General features: G+C 38.2%; 1 protein-coding gene across 3 annotated transcripts in view; it reads left to right on the top strand.

The window, feature by feature from the left end:
- Positions 1–20,615, top strand: part of TENM2 (teneurin transmembrane protein 2) — a 547,500-nt gene that overhangs the window by 461,935 nt on the left and 64,950 nt on the right. For 2 of the 3 annotated variants that reach the window (XM_042826119.1, XM_042826118.1), the window contains exons 11-13: positions 5,108–5,302; positions 10,496–10,696; positions 12,118–12,330. In XM_042826119.1, the coding sequence (XP_042682053.1) occupies positions 5,108–5,302; positions 10,496–10,696; positions 12,118–12,330 (609 nt within the window). The remainder of the gene's footprint in view (positions 1–5,107; positions 5,303–10,495; positions 10,697–12,117; positions 12,331–20,615) is intronic. The other variant, XM_042826120.1, reaches the window with a different exon arrangement.

The raw sequence follows: 20,615 nt of genomic DNA, 5'->3' as shown, positions 1-20,615 counted from the left end.
AGTGGTCAATCAAACAAAGAACAACTTAAAATAAGAGGACTTTAGACTCTGTGTAAGTGCTCTGTTAGTGTAGCCTTGAACTGACACTTCAGCAATCAGGCCCAGTTCTCCTTACTCCTTACACTGTAAAGATATGGTCAACCTCATCTTTTGTGTGAATCAACTTGCAGTAGGAAGAGTCTGGTTTACATTTAAAATCAGGGATTACAAGCATTATGGGTACAACCTTTCTAATCCTTAGTTGAACAGCACCTCACTGGCACAGACACAATCATTTGTCCACCCAGACCAGTGACACCCCTCACCAACCTGCCGTGAGCTTCTCACCACAGATTTCTGTGGAGCAGATGTCAAAGAACTTTGTTTTGATATGGGGTGGTGGCTGAAAACTTGTCTGGGCTCTGAATAAGCCGGAATAGCACAAAGGAAGCTAACTTTCTTATGCCATGTTTGCAGCTTTACAGAGCTGCTCTGCTTGCAAAATGTGATCATTATAAAGACATTGCTTATGACCTAGTCCAGGGCAGGGAAGCAGTTCAGGTACAACTTGTAACATCTTTCAGGTCTGCATAATTGTGTGCCCAGAAAGTCACATAACTTTCAAGGCAAGTGTATGAATTTGCCTGTATTATGAGAAGAACTGGAAGAAAGCTGCCAACTGGAAGAAAACTGACATCTGAGGTCCTGATGATACAGAATTCTCTGCACTAGGATAGTATTTGCTCTACAGAAGGAGGAATCGAGCCAGGCCCCTTCACAGCCAGTTTTGAGCTTCAGGTATCAGGGGAAGGCCTCTCACCAAGCAGCATTTAAACTAAACCAAGTTCTGCAACTTGGCTCCTCAAATATCCTTTACTGATTTCTTGTCATGCTCTTGAAGAAAACTCTGGTGAGTACGTATGTGTGAATACCATAGGGGTGGGTGAAAGGAGTGTGAACATGGACTGCAGCTGGGGTACTTAATAAATATCCATGGACAAAATGATGGCTTCTGGTGCCCTGCAACTTGGGCATTATCCCTAACAATCTCCCTTTCTAGTCCATGTGTAGTGGGCTGTTATCATTTTTTCTCATTCACCAGGGAATATTATCATTATTCCAAAATTTTCAGTGAAAACTTTGAGAGGGAGAACTTCCAAACAGGTTTTTGGCTGGTCTTCACTGTCCAATTTATGCTCTTAAATTTGTGCATCCCACAGAACTCGAAGGCCTATACGATCCATTATCTGTAATTAAATCAGCTGACAGCAATGTTAAGAACCCAGGCTGTTTTGTTCAAGTATTGGTAAAAGGCAGAATCACATCACCAAAACCTCATTCATGGCTGTAACTGTTGTACTTGTTTCAGCTTGACTCAGAGGATTCACCTCTGTGCTTATCTGACTGGAGTTTTTCAGTACTTCCTAACAGTTCTGTCCCCTTTTTGATGGTGATGGTTGTCTTTATGCAGTGTAATCTGCCTGCAGAAATGAGATAGAACTTAATTGTTCTATAACCTTTTATTCCTTCACATTCTTCCAGCATGCTAGGTGAGAAACCAGGACTGTGCTGGAATAGGAGATGTCTGCTGCACGTGGGGGAAATAAGCACTCCTAGAAAGCCAGAACTGCAGATGGCTCCTGAGTTGTTTGGTCATTTACTGAGGCAAGCTTGATGGAAAATTATGATCAAGTGCTCTGGATTTCACTCTTCAGCAATATGACCTAGCAATTAAGCCTAACAGAACTCTTCTTTGACAGCCTGCTATTGTTTTCTACAGAAGCAGCTTAATTCTCTCTCTGTTCCTCACTGAAGTCAACTAATAAGCCCAGAGTAGAAGCATTAATGAAGAGCTGTTTACTACAGCAGTGACAAAACAGCTTCTCACTACCCACTCTTGCTTGCATTCTTGCTTACATTTTTCTTAAATCTTAACTCTGTTATTTTAATTCCTAAGATTAAATGACAGATTCTTTCATTTGTGCAAAGTTAGTTCTTATGTCACTAACATCTTGGCAGTGCATCCCTCAACTGCAGATCACTGAAGACAGATTGCTTTTGAAGTAATAGAGAGGCTTTGCCAAGGACTAAATAGTCTTGTGAACCCTCTGACCTGATTGAAGCACAAAGAGAGAAACAAAAAGCTACAACATGGCTTTCAGCTTCACTGAGATTCCTAAAGCTCCAGAACAGGGCAAGGGAACACTGAAAAAAGAAGAAAAAAAAACTACTGTTGGATCTCTTTATTCTGCAGCCCAGCACCATCTGGTAATCCTTCTTCTGCTATGCCAGCCGTACAATCTCTGCTCTCCCAGAAGTTGAACCCTGCAAATCTGGATCAAAAGTGGGAGATGAAAATGGCCCTCCCATAGGCATATTCCAAAAAACAGATATATGTTTGTCTAACTGGACCATAATCACCAAATGATTACTTAGATTTAGGTGCAAGACAGGGAAAGAAGCAATCTTACAGCAGATGTCTGACACGTTACTGGAGCTAGGTCTAGATGGGTCCCATCTAAATTGCATGGTGGTTGGTTTTTTTTTTGTTTCCTTTGTTTGATTTCTAATGATGGCTATTTATTTCTTGTCCCTCTTGTAGGCAATTCCTCAAGTCCCTCTTGTAGGCAATTTGTTCAAATAGGCTTATTGTCTGTATTTTAATTTTGACTCCAGAGGAGAGGGTTGCAGAACAGACATCTTTTCTGTTGTTGAGACTGATAGACAAAAGCGAGACGTGCAGTCATGTCACAGAGTAGTTGGAGCAGCTACACTGAGCAGCCGTGAATAACATCAAGTCTTTTCAATGGCTTGGAAACATACAGAGAACATGCATCTAGCAGTAGCACTTCATTCAGTAATGAACTTGAACAGTAGGGCTGCAAGTTTAACTACCATATACAGTAGCTCAACGGTGTGACTTTCTCAGAGAGATTTTATGTTAGGATGAGACTCTACAGTGTGTCAGGGTGTGGAAGGTGGCATCTCAGACTTGGCACTCGGTATGATTGCTCCAGGTCTTTGGGGCGAGCTGCCTTCTGATCATTCACCTTCTGATCCACAGCAGTGGAAGTGGTCCTACTGTGATCCCATTCTGAATGGCTCACCTACATGGCCTACCATAGCAGCAGTTAGCATTTCTAGGCTGTGAAGAGCAGTGAGTGCATGCTGAGGAGCTGAGATAGAATCCCTGATGTAATTAGGGATTACATTAACAGTAAGTGGAATGGTATCCAAAGTGCTAATGGTTGAATGTATATTGTGGAAGGATGTTTCATAGTGACATGCAAAAAAACTTTAATACAGAATGGCTCAGAGTGCAGTGTGGACATGATGGATGCTTGTCTGCATTGCATTTTAATTCAGATAGTTCAGTAGGCATAATTCTGAAACCAACTGCAAAAAGCAGAAGTAGAAAGTGCAGCATAAAGTTTCATGAAACACAGTAAAGCACTTATAAGCAAATATCACCTTTGAAATCTGAAAACTGCTACTGAAAATTATATTTTATTTGTACTCAATTTTGGAGTGAAGGAGAAAAAAATTAAACAAAATTGAAAAGACTCAGAGTAACGGTGTTGCTATTTCTACCAAAGGGTTAATCATATGGCACTAAGACAGTGAAGGGAAAGCAAAAAAAAAAACATCCAACCTCAACTTATTGATTTTATTGTTATTTTCTTGTAGGAAAAAAAATAGATTAAAAAGTGCTATAGAAGTGACATATGTCACTTGTATATATATGTATGTATATATGTCACTTATAGTCCTAAATGAAATGATTTGCAGCGCTCCAAATTTTAGCTGAAATCCCAGGTTAAAAATGTGACTATGTTTGTCTAATTATTTTTTTTTTCTGTTTCAAAGAAGAAAATTTTTGAAAATAATCCCTTCTCAAATGTGTATTTGCAGCAGATCAGTGGACAGCTGAGATTAATAAGGGTTGCTGAACAGTGGAGAAGTCATATAACAGGACAATTACATGTTTCTTTGTAGTAAATCAATTACTTGGTTCTTCTTGATCATTCAGGTTAACGGGATAATAGAAGCAAGAGGGACAGAAAGACCTTTTAATGATTAATAGTAGCTTTGGAGTATATTTTTGGTACTGTAGAAGTAGCCATTAGTTTCTGATTGCTTTGAAAGTTGAAAAGATGGGGATATACTTTATAGACTTTATCAAAGAAGAGGGTAAAAGTGCACCTCTTATCAAAGATACACTTCATTAGTTCTATTTTCTTTTACTTCTTTGTTATTTTTTCCATTTCTCTGGCTGGGGACCATATGTTGTGTTTGGCAGGCATGTAAGTTCACAGTCTGCCGTGTTGGTATGACAGTCATAGGCATACAGATGTGTAAAAATGCCTTAGTGTAACTTTTATGTGTTTTAATAAACTATTTATTTCTTTCCATTGTTCTGCATATGTCCAACATTTGGTATCCAAAACCACCTTTATTATTTCTAGGTTGCAGTTCATTTGCATAATGAGTCCTTAATATTTGCTCAGAAATTCTTATTCCTTTAATACAACAGGAAGGGGTAGGAGTTAATGGTTGTTTCTTGCCAATACACCTGGGGAAGAAACGTTCACTCTGGGATACGGGTAAAGATTAGGCAGTTATATTGGTGGCAGCATGAGTTTGTTGTAGATAAAAATGAAAGCTTGTGTTACTTCTGTATTCAAGATCCTTATGAGGGAAAAAGAAGTCATAGGGTCATAGAAATTTTGGAACACTAAATTAAAAAATGTTGTGAAAGAAGAAAGATGCTGTAGACTGACGTGTTTGGGGGATTGTGTTCTGCTGACTGTGAAAACTGGACGTTACCTAATGGAACCAGGTGGAATAATGTCAGAATCAGGTCTCTTCACATTGCTTCATCCCAGCCATCATGGGTAGATTGTAAAGAATAGTAGCTGTACTCGCAGAATGCCCAACATATGCATGCTTTGTTAAAAAATACTCAAATAGTTTCTTTGCAAAGAGCTGAAATAGTACAAATTGGCTTAATTTTTCCAGCTAATTAAGATACTTGTGTGTAAGTATTTAGTAGTGGATTTTTAATGCACTTTTACAGGAATACCTTTCTGACCTCATGTGCTGTTTTTTCTTCTGTTCAATTTTCCAGCTGCCTGCCCAGTGCTGTGCAGTGGCAATGGTCAGTACTCTAAAGGAACCTGCTTATGCTACAGTGGCTGGAAAGGTCCAGAATGTGATGTACCCATCAGCCAGTGTATTGATCCCTCGTGTGGAGGTCATGGTTCCTGCATCGAAGGGAACTGTGTCTGTTCTGTTGGCTATAAAGGAGAAAACTGTGAAGAAGGTAATGCTGGGCACATTTTCTTTCTGCATTGTGAGATTTTTTTCTGGTTTTGGAGCTCTTAGAAAAGAAAGGAAAGGACAATAACATTCTAAATGTAAAACTGCTGTAGCAGATATTGCGAAAGAGAGGTAAGAACGTAGTCCATCACAATTGTACGGATCCATGAAAGCTTAAATTAAAGTTCTGATTTCTATATACACTGTTATGTGGTGCTAAGAATGTCTGCCACAAGTAAACCTGAATAATTTCTTTTCTGAAGACAGAAGATAAATCTTTTCTTATGGATTATATTTATTGAACGATTTAGATTTGAAATGCAGAGTAAAAATGAGTAGTAGTAGGGAAAATTGTGTAACTGCAGCTCCACACAAAGCAAAGAGATAAATCGCTTTTAAAACAGAAGTTGATGTGACAGATTGGAAAGACTTGGGTGTCCATGTTGCATACAGACATCACCCAACACAAATTACTCCTATTAACTGCAGTCTCATGGGAGTAAAGAAAGGTAGCTGGCACATGAAAACAGCAACTACTTTTGAAGTGCAGGAAAGCTTTTCCTATTGGAAGTGTCCAGTTCTTTGTGTATGCAGGGTGAGCAAATGTAACAAAATGACCCATTGAAAATGTGGTCATAGATTGAGCTTGGTGTTGGTTTTATTCACAGTGGGTGCCGTTAGAATGCACTGTGTCAGTCAGACTCCTGTTCTTTTTAAAATGCATTGCTATAGTTTTAGAAAGGAATTTAACTCTCCAGAGGACTGCTAGATCGACAGTTCTGCATACCTTGGCATGTCCTCAGAGAGTAATATTTCAAGCAATTTTATGACTTCTCAGAGTTTATTAATCCTCCAAAAGGAGGAACAGTTTGAAGACAAAGGTGACAGAACTGGAGCTGCATGGGTTTAGGACTGAAGGGCCTCTAAGGAGTATTCTGAGTGGAATGCAGCCCTGTACACTACATATGCATCAATGTTTATCTTACCAAACACCTATTTCTCCCATTAAAGTAAAAAGGAAGGGAGTGAGGGAGGGAAGGAGGAAGGGAGGAACGAAGGAAGGAAGGAAAGAGAAGGAAGGAAGGAAGAAAACTATAGGGACTTAAACCACTAAGGGACTTCTTTGGATATGGACTGCAGTCATCAGCTTTGGGACAAGACTGTGCATTAGTCTGTGCGAAGTTATTTTGCTAGGAGCAAAAATAAGCTGTGATTCTCACTGGTGGCACTGCCAAAACTGCAATAATTTCTTCATTCTTGTCATCTCTTTCCAGGAATTTTTCACAACACTGTAGCTCTAATTCAGAACTCAACTGGAATCAGTAGATTTTCCATTTCTTTTTTTTACAGTTTATGCAACATCCAGAAAATTCTGTAATGTCCTTTTTGAATGGTAGATTTGACAGTTTGCAGTTCACTCGGAGTGTACAGTTCTGGGAAAAATTCAAAGATGGTCTGAAATACCCTGCTGTAAGCAGTGTTCTCATGGGCACTGGACATGGAAAAGACCATGTAGCACACTCTGCAACATCCAGTCTATCCCCCAGGAATGCAGAACCTCTCTGGCACAAACTGCAATTGTTTGCTCAGTCTAATTAAGTTATATGAATTTCATCATGTTCCTCATTGTTATATTAGAGTTAATATTATTAGAGAGACTTTGGTAGATGGCCTAAATTGATCTTTCTTTCATTTAATTCCATAAATTTTACCTTGTAAGCAGTTCCTCATCCATTTATATTATAATTTCCAGATGCTCTTTTTACTTTCAATTGTGCAGAATGCTTGTTCTGTATTTGGGCTAGACATCTCGAATCCCCTAACGCTCCTGTAAGAGAAGTAGGTTTTTCTAGTGCTTAATTCAGCTTATCCTACTGCGAACGTTTGAAGTGGGTAAAGCAAAACATCAGCAATTCCAGATAAGTTTATAGAACAAGCTAGTGCATGTATAGCTGCAAAGGAGTTAATGTAAACACCTTTCAGAGCTGGAAACGCTCCAAAATTTTCAGTCAACAGTGTTGGGGAGATACATTAATATGTGAGGGGAAAGGATATAGATTATTTAATCACCAGTGCTTCAAAGGATAAGGATTCTAACAGATAAATGGATTACAAAGGCAAAGAGGTATTAACTGCAAACTTGGAAGTGCCGATAACATGATAGAAAAGGTTAGAATAACCTTTTGCATACATCATTGAGCAATAAATAACTCAATAAATTAATTTACAAATATATAAAGAACCAACCAACATTTCTTCTGTAAAATTCCATTATTTCTTTACATATTTCTCCTATTAATTCATGAGGTCTGGGAAAAGGATCTGATATGAAGTCTCTCCAGTTGCAAGTAATCATCTGCTCACATTTAAACTTTCTGTTTGAATTAATGGTAGAACGATACAAATAAGTATATCTGTATTATATTGTAATATGAAATCTCTACTTATTTGAGTTTTCAGAAAGAATAGCAAAGGTTGGTTCATCCTCCATTTTCCAGCGAGGAAACTGAATTAGAACAAATGGGTCAGCATTTCTTCTTCCAGTTCACTTTTTATTTCTGATATTCATCATGGTCTCACTGTTCAAACAATTTACCTGAAATGAAAGTGGCACTAAAATCAATATTTTTGATGCACAATTTTTGCAGCATAAACACTGTTGTTCTATTAACAAATTTGCACACAAAACGAAGGGGCATATTTGCCAGGTTTCATTCAATCTGGTATGTGGGGAGACAAGTCAAATTGACAAATTAGGTTAACGGTGTTTTTCTTGTCACTTTCATGGTCGAGTCATTTTTCAATGACATTTAACTTCATAAATGTAATTCATGGCTCTTTGGGGGTTTATGGTACATATTGTTCATAAAACTCCTTGACCTCCTTTTTTGTCCTTAGGGATATAAATTGCTTTCAGTACCCTTTTTATCAAATCTACAGAGGGCCCAATACTAAATGAGCTCTAATGATCTGAGCTGCCAAGAGACTACGAATTCCAAGTCTAACAGAGTGGCTTGCTAAAGCATGTTGTCCTTTGTTTAAACACCAAAGAATCTCCATTTATAATTCCTTATTAAGTCCATTGTAAACTCTTCTAAAGAGCTGGGGACAGAGCCTGTGCAGAATTAGCCAGTGCAGTCCTATTGCAGGTAATCAAGCTACGCTCATTTTGGCAGGGTTCACGTGAGTTGTTATTCTGTAAAATGGTGGGCTGGGATTTGGGGGAATTGGTAGGCTCATTCTGTGTTAATAAAGCTCAGCTGAAAGCATACAGCAATTTTGCAAAGAGGAAAGATAGTGCATTTATGTAGAAGGATAAGTTTTTGTTCCATGTTGCTTTCATTAGCAATTGAGAAGGAAGGAGGTACATTTGTAAAAGGGGGCATACATTGGTACTCGTCAGTATTTCCTCAGGTTCCCAGCTGTGCTGCAACACACAACAGAAAGCTGCACATTATCCATTTAAATTTCACATGAAAATATTACCTTTAAAAAAAAATAATACGTTTAGGGGAAGACATGACCTTCACCCTTAAGATAAATTGACCTAATTTTTTCTTCTGTTTCTTTATTTATTGGATAAGATTCTTTTGCCTGTCTGGTTCAACAGAAGTGTCATGAAAGGCGTATTCTTTGGAGCTTCTGGTTTTGTTCAGCACAAGGCACACTAACAGTGCGGGGAAGGCATTCTGGATAGCTTTAGAACAATTAGTAATTTGTCATTTGTCTTTGGCAATTTTTTTCCTGAACAATCATTGCTTACGTTTACACTAAGTTGCACAATAATATTTTCAGATCCCATTAACTGAACTCTAAATCTTAGCAGAACCCCCCATACTGGGGTCATTGTTACTGTGAAAATCTTGTAAGAAATGTTACAGTAATTTCTGTGCTACTGTAATCTGAATTAAAATCTAACGTGAGTTATTCTGATAACTCACATTATTGTATATCTAAACGTGCCTGCTTCAATCCTGAGTTGTATCTAATCTATATACTTACTTTAAATGTTCTGTAACTTCATAAAATAATTTGACATGTCTGTTTATAGAAAAGTTGAGATTTAAGAGATCAAGTATTGTTCACAGAAGTTAAAGTGAAAATGTCTCTGCCTTAATTTAGAAGGATCAATTTGGAAAAGATGAGAGATAAATCACTTTCATTATAAACTGAGATCTTCCTAGAGCTGCAAAAGAGAATGCCAATCATTCTTGATTCTTCTCCTGTGAGCTGATATATACTAGTCATGAGGTGAATTCATTTTATTTAGGGCATAAGTTTGACCTTGGCCCTCAATTCCCCAGCAAGAGGCAGCTGGTAAAACCTCATGCTGCTGTTTGCAGGAAAGCACAGCACACTTATACAAATTCATGATATGAGATGGAAATTTGGAAAACCATAATGTTACTGATAGAGTTTATTTGAAAGAAAAGTCGTAACATTCCGTTTATTTATCAGGGCTAAAATGGCAAAAGACATTTTATGGATGCCTCTCCATCGTAACTGTTTTTTTACTTTCTTCTTCTGCTGTTTCTGGATGGTGAAGAGACGAAATCTGTATCTACATCTGTGTTTCTTTATTTACTAAAGAATTGTCTGCTGGTTAGAATGTAGGTTGAAGTAACTGGGTCTTGTCAGTCTCACTGCCATAGTGGAGTAGGAATCTGAAAGCCACAGATAATTTGACTTCCATGTACCCAAATGAAATATCACAGTATCATTCTCACAGGCGTCCAGCATTTGAATGGCAGTAATAATACTGATGAAGATACTGCATTTCATTTGTTGGTTGTTGGTTTTGGTTTTTTTTTAAGTTAGTATTATTCAGAATACTGTTGAACTCATTAGAACTAGAGTGCATTTAAGAAGTAAAGTCCCCATTTAAGGCTTATGTATGGAATCTCACTGTGTGTATGTAGCTTTTATTTTTGAGCCTTTGTGCTTTTTTACCACGGATTTCATGCAGTAAGAGTGTGTTTTTCAGCCACTCCCTATTTCAGATGGACCCAATGCAAAGCACAGGTTACTTCACACTTCTCTGTTCTCAGACCAGGTACTTATAGGACATGAAGAATCATATTGATTTGTTTTATTTTGCCGCTCTGTCAAGATCTTAAAAGTGTCCATCTACTTTTTTTCCATACATTACATTGTGGGAACTGACCTTTGTGTGCATTCTTTTTGTTTCCTTATTTAGTTGATTGCTTAGATCCAACATGCTCCAATCACGGAGTCTGTGTGAACGGAGAATGTCTCTGCAGCCCAGGCTGGGGTGGAATAAACTGTGAGCTTCCCAGAGCCCAATGTCCAGACCAGTGCAGTGGGCACGGCACATACCTGTCTGACACCGGCCTGTGTAGCTGTGATCCCAACTGGATGGGTCCTGACTGCTCCGTTGGTAAGAAAACTATTTCCTGCAATTTTGCATCAGTGCTCCTATTCTGGAAAAATGTTAATATTGGAGGCGAATTTGAAATGCAAATAGGAACTGTTCTTAGGAACAGGCTTGGTCCTGTTCTGGACTGTGTTGGAAAGAAGCATGCATACATTTTAGATTATTTTTTGTGACATCCCTAATTTGGGACTGACAGCTCGGGGTGGGGGTGTAGGTTAGGAGCCCATATTTCCTTCAGATACTGACTTCCTTCTGAACTGAGAAAGTTACTTAACTGCTTCATATCTCTTTCCTCACTTTGACTGAAAACTTCCATTGCAGAGATTCACAGATACATCCATAATATTTGAAAATAGTCTATTTTTGGTGCTTGTTTTATGGCACATCACAGTGCTACCCACTTACGAAAAATATCACAAAACAGCAAGATCCCCTAAATATGGGGTATTTTTCAATTTTCAGTTGTACACTGAATATTTAAGCAATTAGTTTTAGGGCAAAAGGCACTCTAAAAAGCAAGAACAGAAGTGTAAGCTGAAAAATTCATCCTCTTCAATGCTTCAGTTGACTGAATATTGTAAAAGTGTTTATTCTAACAGAAATAGCTAAGGGGAAAAAAAGAACAGCTTTGACGTGACAGCAAATGTTCTATTTGTGGCAAAAAATACTTGGAGTTTTGCATTTATATTGTGAGCTGATTCTTGAGGTGCAATTGTCTCTCAAAGTAATATTTACAGCTTTCACATTTATTCAGTTATTTCTTAAAATTAATGACTCAGAATACCCCACCAGTGAAATGAGGATCGAGATATGTTTTTTCTGCTTCATGCATTAGCAGCAGCCAGCAAAATTCATGAATGAGAATTTAAACTGTCAATTTCTTTGATGATGCGTGAGGCAAAAGACCCTCTGCCTTTCTGTGACTGCTGGCAGAGAGCAAGAGAATTTAGGAGCAAGGTACTGTGTCCCACCACTATTAGCAATAGGATTCCAAATCTGTCACTTGCAAGTATGTTTTCCAGTCACTCCGAGAGTCTCTGTGACCCTGAATTGTGACCATTCTCTGCTGAATGTGTTCTGGGTGAGTTTCAGTCTCGTTCTTAATAAACAAATGTGTTAAAATCGGCGCAGATTCAGGTTTGAGTAAAGCAGATCCATGTTCCCCCTTCTGCCATACTGAAAGGCATTGAGGAAATTCTCTGCATTGGAATGGAGGACACAGCTTGACCGTGATCTGTCCAGAATACAGTAGCAGATTTTTGTAATCATTTTCTGAACTTCACAAGGTTAAATGCTTAACACTGGTTTTGATCCCCACGAGAAGAGGCCTGCTTTCAGCAAAAGGGTGCCTGTTCTGCTCAACTGCTGACTTAGGTTGCTTCTGACATAAGCCAGCTATAACCTGTATTCTTTTTTTCTCCTAGAAGTGTGCTCTGTAGACTGTGGCACCCATGGGGTGTGCATTGGCGGAGCATGTCGCTGTGAAGAAGGGTGGACAGGAGTGGCGTGTGACCAGCGTGTGTGTCATCCCCGTTGTACAGAGCACGGAACTTGTAAAGATGGGAAATGTGAATGCAGAGAGGGCTGGAATGGGGAGCACTGCACCATTGGTAGGCAAACGACAGGCACCGAAACAGGCACATATTGCTTTCTTTTCATAAATCGTAGAGACATAGTTACTGTGGTGTACTGTGATAGGCTGTTCCTTTAAGGACCCTAACGCTTTCCAATATTATCTTGGGCTCCAAATGTGTTGGGCGAAATGCAGATGAGCTCTTAGAAGCATTGAAAATAAATAACAAGCTGGTTTGGGGGGAAAAAAATTCACAGCAAACGAACATTAGTAAGTAAAGATGTAACAAATGGTCCATCACGGTGTCCTTTGAGCCAAGCTTTTCAAACTTAACTAAACATTCCTTTGTGTGAATGGCATCTTTTTTAATTTCCTGGTCTGATGCATCAGTGCTTTCCTGCTATTATACATCACATCTGAAACACACCACCACCATCTCCACACAGAGCAGGGGTCAAGTGGTGGAGGAATAAGTGCTCCTGGTGCTGCAGAAATAGCTCCCTAGCATTTCCCTGTGTTGTGCTGTGACAGTGGGCATGGTGTTTGCATATAGACAATCACAGCATGGGAGGGCCTGACAAGTAGTGCAGCATGCTGCTGTACCCTTTCCTAATAGTGTGTTGCTCAGCGCAGTGTTGGCACCATGCAGAGTGCTGTGACTAACACGATTGCATCTCAGCTGTGATGTGTCAGCCTGGGAAGTTCAAAAAGGTTATACTTACACAAAGTAATGATGTGCTATCCCTTCAATTACAGCACTTGAAATCTTATTTTGAAGAGCAATTAATTGTTCCTAAATGATGTTCTTTATTTTGTCCCTACGAGCAGTCAGGCGGGGTATTTGGACAATATTATCAAATTACTGGAGGGGTGGAGGGGGGGAAGGAAAAAAATGTTATTTTCCCTGTATTGTAGTTGAAAATTGGAAGATCTAAGTGGTCAAATCTTGTTTGAGAACTATAAGCAAAATTATATGGAGTAAGAGTTTCCAAATATGAACTGGAACTGTGTGAGTTTCAGGCAAGTGTATTTTTCTCAAAAAAAGTTATAGAGAACGGTGAGGTGTACCGTAAATAAAAACACACAGTGAGTCAAGAAGCAAGATCTTCTTGAAGGGATGAATTTACCAGGGAAAAGGAGTGGGTCAATTGAGATTTTCATGGCAAAAAGGGACCCTAATGGGACAGTCCTATTACAAGTGAATTGCTATTTCTTTAATTAAAAGTATGGTGAGATTATTGCATCCCTCAAGCTGTTTTTCTTTTCCATTCCCCTCTGATTTCTCCTTGAATATACAAACCATTTCAGATGCATACATGAGTTGGAAAGTAAAAGAATATGCTTATTGGTAAAACAAAATCATATTTTTAGGGCATATCTCTGACTTTGTGGCGCTGCATGCTTCCACCGCACTACGGCAATATGATTAAAGTCAAAGCTTTTGTGATTGAACACTTCATCACCAGCAAAGATGCAGAGTGTTTATTCACAACTGCTTCCTGACTTCCATCGTGTCAACATCTCTCTGCTAGATTAATCCAGGCGTTTTGTTTTAATATTGAATACAAAATGCCTACTTTATAAATATTTTTGCATTAAGTTGTGTAATAATTGCTTATTCTAAAAGTTGCTTCTTTGCCCTTTTTTTTTTTTTCAATAATTTTTTAGAATCATGCCTGTTCAGAGATAATTAGTGTATTTCAAGTCTTCATTACTGTGCACACAAAAAGATGCCTTGTACTGATATTGTAAAAGAATTTGAAAAATTACAAGCTGGACAAGTGAATCCTGAAGTGAGATTTTTTGTTTAATTTTCAAAGCTGTGAAATAAATATTTTCCCTATTGCTTTTCTTTTGAGAGGAAGGCCAACACTGGTGAAGTGGTTAAAGTAAGTAAGTGTAAGCTCTTTTTGTTTGGTATGTATCAGAAAATTTCTTCTAAATTTAATGTGGGTCTGCCTGCAGTAAAGATTAGACTTTGGGAAAAAAAAATAAAATAAAATTAGGTTTGCCCTTCCATTTATCATACATTTAAATTTGTGCAGTCATAAGCTGTGTGCTACATGTGGACAGATAGATGTTGTGAGGAGGCTGTATTAATGAGACATTCCCTGACTGTCAGACCATTGACAAAAGCAACAAAGCGTGATGCCAGAAATGGAAGTCAGCTGAGGAAAGCATCACAGCTTTATCCCATCAGTTTGTTTTCTCTGCTTTGCTTTTAACACAGAGGCTCATTATAGGGGGCTCAAAAGGAGAGAGTGCGGAAGGTAAGGGTGATAAAACTTAGCTTTGTCAGTGATTGTATAGAAGACACTAGGAGTTACCACTGGACAATTGGTCCTTGGAGAATAGATTGGTCCTGGGAGCCAAGAATGAATTGCTCAGAGTACTTTAAACGTTTGTGTGAATAGCTAAAACATACTTAAATTTTACAGGAACTCATTCTAGCTTAGTGCGCTCCCTTTATGGGTTAAGCTTTCAATTGAAATGTTGAGATCAGAATTACTAGCTAGGGAATGTCTGCCTTAAACAATTATATTCAGGAATGTTAATTAATGTTTTTTTAATTCAGAGCCATTCCCTTAGTTCTGTCTGGAAGGTACCTTGGAAACCCCACAAGTCTGTCTGTCCAAAGAGGAAGCAAGGCCAGGCCAGGTGCAGAAGGCATATGAGCAAAAGCTGAATTCTTTCCCTTCCCTCTGCACAGCTTCAGTTCTTTAATAGCTGTGTTCAGTCTCTCTAGGAACTTCACGATATGCACTCCCTACACAGTCTTCAAGCAGAAAACTGGGATTCCTGCAGGAGAGTTTATTTGGTCTGAACGTTCACATATTGCTAGACCCAGTCTGAAATCCTTTCAAGTCAGGAGAAAAGCCCGCTTTGATTTTAGTGGCTTAAGCCAAGTCTGCTCAGGATAAATCAGTCTACTTTGTGAGGAAAAAGAGGTTTCTATATGTAAACCAAACTTTCTTTTATTTTCTTCGTGTTTCTTCAGCAGTTTCTCATTCTATATCCCCATCACAGTGGAAAAGAAATCATTATTGCAACCTGCAGGTATCAAAGTTTGTCAGGTTATTTTGTTCTATCTAATACACAGTCAGTCTTTTCAAAACAGTCCACTATATGTGTATGCTTTGGCTTTTCAGCATTGAGTATCTAAGCTCATATTCCTTCTCATGAGCTTTAAACAAGAATGTGGTTTGTCTCTGCATTGGCTGCATTATAGGAAAAAAATGTCTGCAGTGTCAGCTCACTGGTAACAAGCTGTGCAAGGCAGCCTTCACCTTTGTCTATCAATGGAGTTATATATAGAAACCAGTCAGCACAAATTCCATGTCACACAGAGTTTGAAGAATCCATATCCAAATAATATAAAAATGAAAGGATTGGTGCCTGGTCTTACTGAAGTGCTGGCTGGAGCAGAGCAGAACTGTGCTCCAGACACTTCATTTCACTTGGCTACTTCAGTTAGGAAGAAAAATTGCTTACTGGAGTGATGATAAAGAAAATGAATCTTTTCCAAGTGCAAAAATAGACCTGTCAGGATATCTTTATTAAGTGATTACTATTCAGTGATTGCAATTATGGAGGAAGTTATAACTAAATAATAGAGGTAATCTAGATGAGGAAAAGATTATTGGAAAACCACTAATAAAGCAAAAGCCTAAGATACAGCAGTTGCTAAATCTTGAACCAATTTCATGCCAGAATTTTAAGATGAAAGATTTATCTTTTCCTTGAAGCATCTGTGTGTTGCTGAAGCATGCTGTTATGAAACCGTTCTGTTACTTTCACTGAAAATAATACTTGAATGTGTAAAACTATTGTTTTTACTCTACTGTGAGGGTGTTCTCTATGTAAACTGCCAGAACTGTAGACTGAGAACAATGTGATACGTAAGGAGATCTTGAGAAGCAGACAACAATATCATTTTTGAAGTGTAATTTTATCTGTAATTCATATCCCTGCAGCATGAAATACATCTGCTATTAAGTGATTCGTAAAAATCTTACTGTGAGACCAGAGAAACCAGGATTTCATCCTGAATATTTGTAAGTAAAATTTAAAAGATTGCAAACAAGTTTTATCTTAAAAGGTGAGCTCTCTCATTGGAAGTCAATACAGGAGATTTTATCGGGGCAGCCTGCCATATTCCCAAGCCTCTTTCTCTCCTCCTCACATCTTGCAGTAAGTGTAAAGTAAGCATTCCTGCTTTCAGCCAGGAAGTCGAGGGAAGATTGGAGTAAAGGATACTCGATAGTAAAGATACTCTGCTGCAAGTTAAAATCAAGATAATTCTTATCTTTTCTGTTTTTCTATTTTCAATGCAAACAAGCTGTGACCCCTCTGTCAGCCCTATCAGCTGAGCTTCCAGTGCCTACCTGAAGGCAAAACAAAAGGGTAGACTAAACTAGCACTGGTAATGCATCTCTGCAGATTTTGTCTCCTTGCCTTGGTGCTGTTTTTCAGGATCTAACTCTGGAGGTGAAGATCTGCCAGTCTCTTTCTCCCACTGAGTTCTTGGCCTCTACACTGACTGTCAATGGCAGAAATTGTTCCTTGGCCAATAAAGAATTCAGAGATCTCTATTAGCACTGTACCTTATCTTGTAGATTTACAGGGCCTTTAATAAAGAAGGATTTGAAGGAACTGGGATCCTCTAAACTACATGGTGAAAAGTAACATAAAACCTTCAGATTCATGGAAAAGTGCAGGGAAAAGAAAAAGAAGACTCTGTCTGGGGTGATTGATAAGAAGTTGAAGTTACAAATTGGGAGATTTGTATTCAGTAATAGGAAAATATTGTTACAGAAAATGAAAAACTAAGCAAGTTGTGGAATTGCTTCAGTGGAGCTTCTAGCAACAGTTTAGACAAATGTCTATCAAAAATAGCATGGAGATAATTCATCCTGCTATGGGGCAGAAAGCCAACCAGAAAATCATTGAACTATATGAGATCCCTTCCAGTGTGATTTTAAATGATAGTATGAAGTGGAGTGTTGGAGCTTAAAAGGAAGCATTCCTTTTAAATATCTTATTTTATAATGGTCCAAGTTAAAATTTGTACTTTCATCCCCTCTAAGAACTTGTAAAAGTAGATTTCAATCATTTATCCAGCCAAGGTGGCTATTTGCAGAATACTGGGCTGACAAGTTATGCCGTGAGACATTCTAAAACTCCCAAACAAGGAGAAAATTAACCCCAAGTGGGCAAACACTTAAAACCCCCTGCCTTTGGAGTACCAAAACTCACCAAACTGAATATTGGATGGATAGCATCACCTCTCTGCTTTATGAAGGCAAAAAAATGTTTCCTCAGTAGTTTTGGAATAGCCATGCACTTTCTAGCTTTTAGACATGTTTACATTTTTTTGGAGGCACAGAAGAATACCACATACAGGGTGGAAGCATTTAGACTTTTACCTTATCACGAAGTCAATAATTGATAGAGAAATTAATAATGGAGCATTATCTTTGGTTACAGCAGGATATTTTTGTCCCATGGTAATACTCCTTGTGTCAAAGATTTTTTCTTCTCCTGATTTTTCTAGTAATTATAATGGTAATGATTCAAAGATGAAGCAATTTTCAGAAGAGATGGAAAGCGTGTGGGAGGAGACAGTGGAAAGCCATCGGATCTGACAAAGAGCAATTTAGGAGTTAGATATATTAGACTTCAATGCAGTTCTGACTTAAAATTTATCTATACCACTTAATAACTTATCAAGGTTTAAAAAGCTCTGACAAAGACGAGAGATTTCGTTTGCATGCTCTGTAGAGTGAAGAGCACATTTTTTTCACTTTACTTGGAAAATGAATAGCACATATGGGTCATGAACACCTTTCATGGTGGATGATACAAAAATGTACTGGTAATATTTATGATGACATGACCAGAAAAGACAGGGACAGTGACTGTTTCCATATACATATGAATTCGGGTTCATCATCAACAGACCTTCTGTTATCTTTACACCTGATTTCTTAGTAACCATGTCTTTGATGCAGTCCTTAGGAATGTGATGTCAAGATTTCATTTGGAGTATCATAGGATGGGTTCCTCCCATGCATTTCTTCAGCAAAACAGAACAGTCACAGATATTGCATAAATTAATCTCAGATATTCTCAATGATTTCTGTTCTCGGCACACAATTTGCATTTAAATTTGTCATGCAAGTATAGGGAGACTCAGTGTGAGAGGGGGATGTTCCACTAATAGACTGGCATTTTTGTACTTTGACTTGAAAACAGTACTTTTTAGTTAGGTTTCAAGGTGGTATTTAATATTGTTATTCTTTTGAAATCTTGTATGGACTTTCACACCTAATTCCTCCAAAGAAAGTATCCATTTCAGAAAGAGTTTACAGCAGAGAGACTCATATTCTTATAGTAACAAAGATATATTTCACTACTGCAAACTAACTTCACAGCTGTAGCTTTAGCTGATGCTCCTGATCCATTTATGATCACAGATGTGTATAACGTAGTGCTACATAGACTTGTAGGTCAGATTTGTGATTTTTAGAGAATCATGTTCACCTGTGTCACATCATATCACGTTACATTACAGCCCAAAATGAACAAATGAGTTAGGTGGTACTGTAGTCCAACATCACTGTGCTTCAGCAAAGGTTCAGGTGCCCTATGAATAATCAGCTAGGAATTTGTTCCTTGGAAGGGTGATGCTTTCAGTAATTTCCAACTACACTTGCTATTGTTATTTTTGTAAATGTCATCTTTTACCTCACCTCTAAAACTTGTGATTGATATCTCTGGATGGTAGTCCCCAAACTACACGCTCTGTAAATAACAGCTCTTATTTGAGAGCTCAGCATATTTTCTTTTCTGATTTGTTACTTTCTAAAGTCCTTTCCTGGTAACTTACCTGTACTTTGCTACTTTTGTCTGTCAGGCCTGAGAGAACTTCCTGAGCAATTTACGTAGCACTAAAATATCCAGAACTACCATGTGTATCCTCTTACTTTTTTGTAGCCAGGGGCAATAGACTATTTCCTTCCAGATACATATAATCAGCTATGTAGAGATTTGCATACAGTGAGAATGGTTTGACTTTTAAAGACTTCAGAAACCGAGTTCATTTCCATTTACAGGATTTACACAGGGCAAGTAGGGATATTTTTTTGACCAGGAGACAAGATTATTCACCAGGAAGAAGTTTCCTGATAGCATTCTTTGCTGAGAGCTTCCTATGAATGATTGAAATATGCCACAGTGCAGCAACAGAACATTTGAGCAGCTTTTTTCTTTCCCTTTATATAGGAAATATGCAGAACATGACCTTACTTCTCCCCTTTCTAGCCCAAAAACTGTAATGAGTGTGTTTTCAGCAAGGCTTCCTGCATTTTGTCCTCTACTTCAAAGATGCACCCAGCAGATCTCGGTGAATAGTTTTCAAAACTGAAATCACATTTCTTTCTCCTTTTGGAGAGGCTTCTACATGAGCTATACTGATTTTCTGGCCAATTCTTGAACTCTTAAAAGACTACAAAAAGGTAGGGAGGGCAATCAATCAAGCTGCTGATCTAACTTTTCAAAGGGCAAAGCTGATTTTGCTGTTCATGGACGTATTCACAGCATCAGGCAATCTTTTCTTGTTCCAGAGATAATGTTTTCTGTGTTATTTTGTACCCTGCGGTGTCAAGCACAGCTTCAGCGAGTGAGTGAATAACACGGTATTGCTGGATACAAAACAACAAAGACAGGAATGCTTGTGAGAGGTCAGCGAGATAGAGATACAACAGTAGTGCCAGATCTTGAGAAATATGGATGTATATACGCAGATATAATATTTACTAAGAAACAAACAGAAAAGAGAGAACAATATCTGTCCATTCTTTTGAGGACTGCTGTTAGTGTTCCTATTAAAGATATCTTTTCCATAATTATGTTTATTCTCGCTTGTACATCCTCAAGATATAATTACAGTATTTTTAGTATCAGTTTCATACAGTCTTTTATATTTGAAGATGCAGTTAAGGACAAATGTGTTTTATCTGCCTCCAGCAACCTCTGCAGAATAAGCATTCAGACATAAGCTTTTACATTTTCAGCTTCTTGAGAATTTTGTTTCTGATTCCTACCTTAGCATCATATTAACAGGATGATGGCAGGAGAAGTTAGGTTTGCCTTATTAAGGTATTTGATGTTATTGAATGTCTCCAGTTAATAATTTTAGTTTAATATTGTATTAAAAGTACTGGTGTCAGGAAGGAAAAAGCATCTCTGAAGTGTCAGTTCAGGATTTTGCTGTGTGATCTGTTCAGGGCTTTGGGGAAAAAAATGAGCTACTGAAAGCTTTTTCTTTATCATCAGCTATGTTTTGTG

The sequence above is a fragment of the Centrocercus urophasianus genome, unplaced genomic scaffold (genome assembly GCF_019232065.1).
Source record: "Centrocercus urophasianus isolate 14NV4802_14NV808 unplaced genomic scaffold, USGS_Curo_1.0 seq_26, whole genome shotgun sequence".
Taxonomy (NCBI): Eukaryota; Metazoa; Chordata; class Aves; order Galliformes; family Phasianidae; genus Centrocercus; species Centrocercus urophasianus.
Note: the sequence above shows the minus strand (reverse complement) of the source record. Positions and strands in the feature narration are given on the sequence as shown.